Source organism: Helianthus annuus, chromosome 14, assembly GCF_002127325.2.
Source record: "Helianthus annuus cultivar XRQ/B chromosome 14, HanXRQr2.0-SUNRISE, whole genome shotgun sequence".
NCBI classification, from domain to species: Eukaryota; Viridiplantae; Streptophyta; class Magnoliopsida; order Asterales; family Asteraceae; genus Helianthus; species Helianthus annuus.
In genome coordinates, this window is record NC_035446.2 from 13,017,763 (window position 1) to 13,027,873 (window position 10,111).

At 43.0% G+C, this 10,111-nt stretch overlaps 1 protein-coding gene across 1 annotated transcript; it reads left to right on the top strand.

The window, feature by feature from the left end:
- Window positions 1-3,295: 3,295 nt before the first annotated feature.
- LOC118486447 (leucine-rich repeat extensin-like protein 5) lies at window positions 3,296-5,994 on the top strand. Its single transcript, XM_035982906.1, has 3 exons — window positions 3,296-3,826; window positions 5,138-5,451; window positions 5,955-5,994. The coding sequence occupies exons 1-3, from the start codon at window positions 3,296-3,298 to the stop codon at window positions 5,992-5,994; spliced, it is 885 nt and encodes a 294-aa protein (XP_035838799.1).
- The last annotated feature ends 4,117 nt before the right edge of the window (window positions 5,995-10,111 follow it).

Genomic DNA, 10,111 nt, shown 5'->3' on the forward strand with positions numbered 1-10,111 from the left:
GGGACGCCCAGATGCAGAAACTTTGTGTTTTCTTGCCTTTTGAGCATTATGAACGATCAAACCTCAATAAATGAGGCATGGGCACCCTACACTTGACCCATAGCTCCAGGGGACACATGCCCATCATCCCTGGCCTGTTGTAGGTGTTGTGATGATCCTAGATGCTTGGCTTCACTATAAATAGCCACATTATGCACACAACTTTCACCACAACACAAACTCACTCATCTGATCATTCCAAGAGCTCCCTAGCATTCTCTTCTGCTCTCTAAGCAAGATACAACTTCTGTAAGTCGTTCATAACCATTTTGGTCTTACATTTCCATAGTTTTAGCTTATAAACTCAACCGTCGTAACTAACGGTTGTTTTAACGATAACTCACAAATGGTCCAGTGAATTGTCGGATCAAAAGTAGTTTTGAGTTGGTATTAATGTGGGTAATAAACCTCTAAAAGGGTTCCCTCTGATCACCACTCTAACTACGTCAAATATCGAGTCAAACGCGCACTTAAAAAGTCAACAGAAAGTCGTTTTGCCATTTTGTACATAATCTGTAATGTATATGCTATGGAACCTGTTTTGATAATCATAAAACATGATAATAAGTATATAAACTTGTTTGCGCTCGTTTGAATCGATCATTTGCTATATTGACCCGGTTCGGAGCCGAATGTCGCAAAAGTTTGACTTTTGCTTTGACTCCAGTTCTGACCCGTTTTAGTGAGGTATAGATATGCCTTAGGACTCTCTTAGGACCAGGTCACATGTTGGTATAAACCTCTGTGATCAGTTCATGAGTTATCCGAGTCTTTTACGCATTTCCGTTAATCGCCTAAAAAGTTGACCGTAACGGCCTTTTGAAATAAAAACGAGTATTTCGGACACGTGAACGGACCAGAACCTTGCTAATTAAATTATAAGCATGTCCGTAAAGTTTCACGTCAATCCGAGGTCTAGAATGAGAGTTATGCTAATTAGCGCAAATTAAATAAACTTTTGTAATAAACGGCGCAATTAGCATAACGCCCATCTAAGCCAAGATTTCGTCACCAAAACTTTTACCCACTGTTATAAATTAATACTTTGGGAATTTTAAAGATTTTTAATAATTTTTTACCTTGCTCATAACCTGCGGTTATGGCTACGGTTCGGTAATTACCGAATATGCCCTTTTCGGCCAAAACATGAGTTCTACAAGGTCTTTTGACCCGATTCCAGTTGCTACTGATTTTAAGTAATAAATAAAGTATTTTAGACTTTATAAACTGTTCGGGAAACTCGGATTTCCTGTAGAACTCGAAAAGCTCTTTAAAAGTCTTTAAAATGACCGAAAAACCCCTACGGGGCGAAATATTAACCAAAACTCGTTACGGGCATCACGGGAGGTATCCTACTGATACCACAACCCATTTAAGGCGTATTGACTTAGGAAATAAATGTAAGACTCTCATGGTTAACCGTTTCGCCTATTGAGCGCACGGTTCGGCTTATGAAACTAGTTTTCATGAATTAGCCGATATGGGTCAAATTATATTATTTGAACCCCAAAATCCAGAGTGTGAACCATAAACCCATATAAAACAAGTCTCTGAACTTGTTGGGTCAAAATTACACTCCATTCTCGGTTTTCGCCTTTTCGCGCGATTAAACCATATTCACATATCGGAACCAACCGGTCTAGGCCACGACCAATATAAGACCCGTTAGGATTCTAAGAGGTTAATTAAAACCTTCGTTCCAGATTAGGAGCCCCAGTAAAAGCTATCGGTGATTTACTCTAACTAAGGAAATATACTTGCAAAGGTAAATACTTTAACTTATTTCCCCTATACGGGCTTGGGTTACGGTATGTTAATACCGCTTGATTGAGCATTATATTCTTCCATCACTGAGGTGGTTAATTTAAATAATATGATCGGCTCATTTAAACAGTTTTGTTTCTTACAAGCCTTTGGGGGGTTATTGACCGTTGTCCCGGATATCCTTGGCATCATTTTACGAAATGGCCACGACCATCGACATCCCGGTGTAGGCGTACACCCGGTATATATTGTCGACATTAAATTAAAAGACGTTGCCGTTGGTTTTTATACTACGGTTTTACGCAATGTGGTGTGTCAATTAATCTTTAACCCGGCACGACCCGGGCTACTGAACGCATAAAAGAACATGTAAAACGTTCACAAGATTATTATGATTTTCCCAAGTTATAAAAGAGTTTGTGCCTTGTGCATTCAAATCAATTTTAATAAACATTTTCAAATGTGTCAGTTGAACGTATTTACCAGTGTAAACTGACGTATTTTCCCCAAAAAGATTAAATGCAGGTACTAAACGAAATGGGCTGGTCTTAGCTTCCTAAGCATCATAAATAGTCTCGCGAACTCGATGCTATATCTGAATGGACAATATTTTATTACTTTGATCCGCTGTGGATATTCGACTTCTGTAATACATTTGATATTACAACTAGAGGTTGAAATATATATTTATCTTTAAGCTTCCGCTGTGCATTATATAATTGTGTGGTTTGACTATATTGTTGCCAACATCGTCACGGTAATCCCCCACCGGGCCCACCGGTGAAACACGTGGAAATCGGGGTGTGACAGGTTGGTATTAGAGCCAACATTGAGTGAATTAAACACTACCCTAATGTGTTTAATCTCAATGACACAATTGCACATACTTGAGTCTAGACAATAACTTAGGACAAATTCGGACTAATACTCCTTTTTGTCTTTATTTTTCATTATGATATTTAATAAGTTTTGAAGCAGGAGAATGCCACCTGTTATATTTCGCGGACGAGGAAGGGGAAGACGAGGCCGAGGAGAGATCGTTACTCGTAACGATCATGAAGCTGGACCGTCAGGTACACGACCTCCTTCAATGACAAGGAGCGAAGAACCCCAACGACGAATAGATCTTTATGAGCCAGCTAGGCATTCAACCTCGCACAGTTCGACGCCATCCTATCGCCACTCTTTCGGACCGGGTTCCAAAAATGATCCGAACAACCCCCAGCCATCCTACATACCGCTACAGCGCTTGGTGTCTCACCGTGCCTTTGGTGATCCTACACCATACTTCCGAGGTCAGTTTAATCCGGCTGACTACATACAGGAACCTGCTGGATTTGTTCCGCTTGGTCCACAAGACCACTTTTCTAAAGATCACATGGATGAAGACACGGATCCTACTGAACCAGCTCGTGGTACGCCCACGCACCCGATTGAAATCTCCGATGGATCTTCATACCATGGTCCACAATACCAAGGCCCAGACAGCTTTATGGCCTTGTTCGATCAACATGAGTGGTATTATACACCATCTCAACATGGATCACAGCAGCAGCAGCAACATCCGCGAGATCCTTCCGAGGATCCTCACTTCGAGGCAGTGACGCCACCGCCTCCCCCAGCTATTCAGCCAGTAATGCCCGATCCGCCAAGGCGAAGAAGATCAGGCGCAAGAATGTCTACCCGTGGAGGGGAATTCCACTTTAGCACCCCTCGACATTCAAGTGGTAGCCATTATCCATCCGTACCGGAGGAAGGGCCTTCAAGCCCAGCTCAAGAGGCGAACTCAGCACCAGTTGCACGTAATTCGCCACCATTTGGGGACGACCGCCCAGTACCTCCATACGGAACGGCTTATAACCCGTTTGAGCCAACATCGCACGCGCACTACAACTACAACTATGAGCGCGATCCCTATGTGGTAGCGGCCAGGTATGATGCCCGCTATCCAGACAGAGCTCATGGACCTCCAGGAGCGCCGGATTACTCAGCTCATGGGTATCCAGCGCCACCAAGACCTCCAGTTCCTCAACCACAACCACGTTTCTCTCCTCCTGAGCAGGAAGAGATACTCCAACGACTAGATCGTGTGGAGAGAGAGTTTGAGGAGGAGAAAAAGAGCCACAGAGGATTTCTCAAAGGCCTAGCAAACCTACTAAAGGGCAAGAAGAAGAAGCGTGACCATTAGCCCTTATGGTTATATTAATGTAATTTCTATGTTTAAAATAAGTCCCTGCGTGGACACTTATCGTATTTTAGTCCTTTATGGACTTATCCGTTAATCCTTACAAGGGCATATGTCGTGTACTAGTCCTTGTACGGACCTATCTTTTATTTTTACCTTTATAAAGGTATGTACTGTTTAAAAGACCCGTTTAGGGCAATATGTGATAATAATTGAAATTTTGGAATGCATGCTATGAGTTTTTATTTTGATATATGAAATAATCAAAACCATTCCTTTTAATTGATCTGCCTAAATAAAGAATCTTAAAGGTGAAACCTAGCTTGGTGTCTTTTAAGATCCAGTCAAGATGGTACGACCTAATTAAAAGATTCAGATTCACTGTTAACCTCTGTAAGCATGTTAACTCCCATGGCAGATGTGATTCGATAAAATCGCACACGTCATTCTTACACAATAATCCTTAAAGGATTTTAAAGACCCAACTAAATGATTTATAAATTCATGGGCTAAATCATCAATGAAAGGTGATCAAATTATTAAACATCCATTAGAGATGTAGTGCCTACGGGCCAACCATATTGAAACATCCATTAGTGATGTAGTGCCTACGGGCCAATCTTATTAAAACATCCATTAGTGATGTGGTGCCTACGGGCCGACTTATTTAAAACATCCATTAGTGATGTAGTGCCTACGGGCCAACCTTAATCATACATCCATTAGTGATGTAGTGCCTACGGGCCGACGTATTTAAAACATCCATTAGTGATGTAGTGCCTACGGGCCAATCTTATTAAAACATCCATTAGTGGTGTAGTGCCTATGGGCCGAAATAATAGTCTTATAAAGACAAAAGACAGTGGTGGTCTATGACTCCCTGCCAAGAAAGGAGATGAAAGAACTATGGTTCAAATCTCTATGCCTTTGATTCTCTGTAATCTCGGCAAATATTATAAAACATCTTCGTGATTAGGCTTTATGCCGCCAATACTATTGTTATAGCTAAAATAGAATATATTCAAATCCTAACATATAAATGTATGGTAAGTTAACCAAATATGGTCTCTGTTACCATGGTTAACAAATTGTCATAAAAGACAATTCCATAATAAACTTCTAAATAAAATTTGTTATCTTCTGTAACAGATTCCAGTTACAATGGCGGATCCTAACGGAGTAAACAGCCACACAAATGAAGACGATTACGATAATGCGCAGGTGCATCTAACCGGCGCACAATTAAAGGCTCTAATTGACGAAGCTGTTCAGGCAGCACTGGATCGTCAATACACTGAGTCCCACAGCAGGTCTGTAACAAAACCACTCTCCAAACCAAAGTCACAACCCAAACCACCTTCTCAACCCAAGAAAGATGACGACAAGCACTCGTCAGCTGAGAACAGTGTTCATCGCGATCGCGAGTACACTGATGCGTCTGGTGCAAAGGGTTGCACCTATAAGTACTTTGTATCTTGTAAGCCCCGGGAATTTACAGGGGAGAAGGGTGCTGTTGACTGTATCACCTGGCTAGATGAGATGGACACAATTGTGGACATCAGCGGGTGCGCAGAGAAGGACGTGGTAAAGTTTGTGTCCCAGTCATTTAAGGGCGAGGCCCTGGCGTGGTGGAGAGCTTTGGTGCAGGCTTCAGGTAAGTCTGCTTTATATAAAATGACATGGGGGGAGTTTATTGCCCTTATAAAGGAAAACTACTGCCCTCAACATGAGGTTGAGAAGATAGAGGCTGACTTTGTGTCACTGGTGATGACGAACCTGGACTGCCAGGCATATCTGACGAGCTTCAACACGATGTCTCGCCTGGTCCCATACCTCGTAACACCAGAACCTCGAAGGATTGCCCGTTTCATTGGGGGCTTAGAGCCTGCGATAAAGGCCAGTGTGAAGGCCTCTAGGCCGACGACCTTCAGGTCAGTTACTGACCTCTCCTTGTCTCTAACATTAGATGCGGTCCGTCTGAGGGCCCAAAGGAGCAAGGAGGCTGAGAAGCGGAAGCGTGAGGATGATACCTCACGAAGGTCAGGGAAAAAGCACCGTGGAAGCGGTGACGGTAAGAGAGGGGCTGAGACGAAGAAAGAGGGGCAAGCTGATGAAAGACCCCACTGCAAAATCTACAAGAAACCCCACTCTGGGAAATGCAGGTTTGCGTCGAATTCACAGTCGCAACCAAAAACTACTTCCTGTGGACTATGCAAGTCCAAGGATCATAAGACTGTGGAATGCAAGAAGATCAAGGATGCAACCTGCTATGGTTGTAATGAAAAGGGGCACATAAAGAGCAACTGCCCTAAGTATGCCAAGAAGGCGGAAGAGACTAAGAAGTCGAATGCGAGAGTTTTTCGCATGGATGCAAAGGAAGCGGTCCAGAACGACAACGTGCTTACAGGTACTTTTCTCGTAAATAATATATTTGCACGAGTACTATTCGATTCTGGCGCTGATAAATCCTTTGTAGACCAGAAATTTTGCCAACTACTAAATATGCCTATCAAAACCCTCGATACGAAATACGAAGTAGAGTTAGCAGACGGCACGATAGAGACCGTCTCTACTGTTCTAGAAGGATGTGAAATATCCATTAGGAACCATTCTTTTCCTTTATCTCTACTTCCTTTCAAATTAGCGGGTTTTGACATTGTGCTAGGCATGGACTGGTTATCCCATAATCAGGCCCAACTCATTTGCGGCAAAAGGCAGATAGTTTTAAAGACTCCGAGTGGTGAATCGCTTACCATTCGAGGAGATACGCAGTACGGATTGCCCGAGGACGTATCTATGCTCAAAGCTTCTAGGTGTTTGAACAGAGGCTGTGTAATTTACATAGCTCAGGTTATAATTGAGGAACCTAAGCCGAAGATAGAAGATCTTCCTGTCATTTCTGAATATCCTGAGGTTTTTCCTGAAGAACTACCTGGTTTGCCACCAGATAGACAAGTGGAGTTCAGAATTGACATCATTCCTGGAGCGGCTCCTATAGCAAGAGCGCCTTACAGACTAGCTCCGACGGAAATGAAGGAACTAAGGACCCAGTTGGATGAACTGCTAGCGAAAGGTTTTATCAGACCTAGTTCGTCTCCCTGGGGAGCACCGGTCCTATTTGTAAAGAAGAAGGACGGGTCGATGCGTTTGTGCATCGATTATCGAGAGCTAAACAAAGTTACCATAAAGAATAGATATCCTTTACCAAGGATAGACGATCTATTCGATCAACTGCAAGGAGCAAGCTATTTCTCGAAGATCGACTTGAGGTCGGGCTATCATCAGCTAAGGGTCAGAGATGAAGATGTACATAAGACAACATTTAGGACTCGCTATGGTCATTACGAGTTCCTAGTGATGCCTTTTGGGCTCACAAATGCACCGGCTGCGTTCATGGATCTCATGAATCGCGTTTGCAAGCCGTACTTAGACAAATTTGTCATCGTCTTCATCGACGATATTCTGATATATTCTAAAAGCCAAGCTGACCACGAGAAGCATCTTCGTTGCATTCTCGAATTACTACAACGTGAGAAACTCTACGCCAAGTTCTCGAAGTGTGAGTTTTGGCTACGAGAGGTTCAGTTTTTGGGTCACGTTGTGAGTGAGCGTGGTATCCAGGTGGATCCCGCTAAGGTAGAGGCGGTCATGAACTGGCAGGAGCCAAAGACGCCTACCGAGATTCGTAGTTTCCTGGGATTGGCAGGATACTACAGGAGGTTTATAGAGAATTTTTCAAGGATTGCTGCGCCCTTGACGTCTTTGACCAAAAAGAAAGAAAAGTTTATTTGGGGCCCAAAGCAGCAAGAGTCCTTCGAAGTTCTAAAGCAGAAGCTAAGCAACGCACCTGTGTTGACATTACCGGAAGGTACTGATGAGTTCGTAGTTTACTGCGATGCATCACACACAGGCATGGGGTGTGTGCTTATGCAGAAGGGCAAGGTGATTGCCTATGCTTCAAGACAACTAAAGGTGCATGAAAAGAATTACACCACCCATGATTTGGAGTTGGGTGCCGTTGTATTTGCACTAAAATTATGGAGGCATTATCTTTATGGCATTAAATTTGTGATTTATTCTGATTACAAAAGCCTCCAGCACCTGTTCAACCAGAAGGAGTTGAACATGAGGCAACGCCGTTGGATGGAAACCCTGAATGATTATGACTGTGAGATCAGGTACCATCCCGGCAAGGCGAATGTAGTCGCTGATGCCTTGAGCAGAAAAGAAAGGGTAAAACCCATTCGAATCAATGCCAAGAGCATTGAGGTCAAGAACAATTTAATTGAAAGGATATTAGCTGCGCAGCGAGAGGCTGTGTTGGAAGCTAACTATCCAAATGAAAAGCTAGGAGTGACTGAAGAGCAGTTGACTCTTAGCAAGGATGGAATCCTTAGACTGAACGGACGTATATGGGTTCCGATTTATGGAGGACTACGAGATGTCATCCTCCAGGAAGCCCATAGTTCCAAATACTCAGTCCATCCTGGTGCTGATAAGATGTATCAAGATTTAAAGGCAAACTATTGGTGGATAGGCTTGAAAAAGTCTGTAGCCGCCCACGTAGCGAAGTGCTTGACTTGTGTTCAAGTCAAAGCCGAGCACCAAAAGCCATCTGGCTTGCTACAACAGCCTGAGCTTCCCGAATGGAAGTGGGAATGCGTAACTATGGACTTTATTACCAAGTTACCAAAAACCAGGAAAGGAAACGACACGATATGGGTCATAGTCGATAGGCTGACTAAATCAGCTCATTTCTTACCCATCAAGGAGACATATAGCTCCGATATGCTAGCCCAACTGTACGTTGATAAGATTGTAGCCTTACACGGCATACCTGTGACTATTATCTCCGACAGAGATACCAGGTACACATCTCATTTCTGGAAGAGTTTCCAGCAATCTTTGGGCACGCGCTTAAACTTCAGTACGGCTTACCATCCACAGACGGACGGTCAAAGTGAGCGTACTATCTAAATGTTAGAAGACATGCTTCGTGCATGTGCAATCGATTTAGGTGGTAACTGGGATAAGAATCTACCCCTAATCGAATTCTCCTACAATAATAGCTACCACACCAGCATTAAGGCTGCGCCTTTCGAGGCATTATACGGTAGGAAATGCAGATCGCCTGTTTGTTGGGCGGAAGTAGGAGAGGTCCAATTGACGGGACCAGAGATAGTTTTCCAGACAACGGACAAGATTGTCCAGATACGGGAACGTCTCAAGGCTGCCTGTGACAGGCAGAGAAGCTACGCCGATCCAAAACGTAAGGATCTTCACTTCGAAGTAGGTGAAAAGGTGTTGCTAAAAGTGTCACCCTGGAAGGGGGTGATGCGTTTCGGCAAGAAAGGTAAACTGAGTCCGAGGTACATAGGACCTTTTGAGGTCATTGAATGAGTCGGATCGGTTGCCTATAAATTAAACTTGCCTGAAGAGCTCAATGGAATTCATAATGTGTTCCACATCTGCAATCTCAAAAAGTGCTTCGCCGATGAATCATTGGTGATTCCACACACGGATGTGCATATAGATGAGAGCTTAAAGTTTATAGAAAAACCTTTGTCGATTGAAGATCGACAGGTGAAGAAGCTTCGCAGAAAACACGTGCCGATTGTAAAAGTCAAATGGGATGCTCGTAGAGGTCCTGAATATACGTGGGAAGTTGAAGCTACAATGAAAGAAAAGTACCCCTATTTATTCGAGTAAATCTCGGGTCGAGATTTATTTTAAGGGGGTGAGGATGTAACACCTCGAATTTTTGTGTCCAATGATGTGTTAACACGTGTCATTTGATTACACGTGGCATCCATAATAAATAAAGGACTAATTTCGACAAACCTTGAAAGTATATAAATTCGAGGGTTATAAATGTCAAACAAGGGTAAATATACTGTATAGTAACCCTAAATAATGCTTGTACCTTCAAACGAATAAATCATAGATCGTTCGTAAGCGAAACACGAAAGAAAGTGAGAGATTACAAGCTACAGGGGTTAACTGTGTCAACATGTTTAAATTATACCTCTGAGTGACCCTTTAACGTTCCCAAGGCGTTGTAACGGTATTATACCCTCGCTAGAATATGATATACAAATTTCGCGAAGTTTCGTTATGAAACGA

What these genes read in the sequence shown, in the direction of transcription:
- LOC118486447 (XM_035982906.1), top strand. Translation starts at nt 3,296, where the DNA reads ATGGCCTTGTTCGATCAACATGAGTGGTATTATACACCATCTCAACAT. An exon ending in CAGCGCCACCAAGACCTCCA is followed by an intron (nt 3,827 to 5,137) that starts GTTCCTCAACCA and finishes CTTCTGTAACAG; the next exon opens with ATTCCAGTTACAATGGCGGA. An exon ending in GCAAAGGGTTGCACCTATAA is followed by an intron (nt 5,452 to 5,954) that starts GTACTTTGTATC and finishes CTCTAACATTAG; the next exon opens with ATGCGGTCCGTCTGAGGGCC.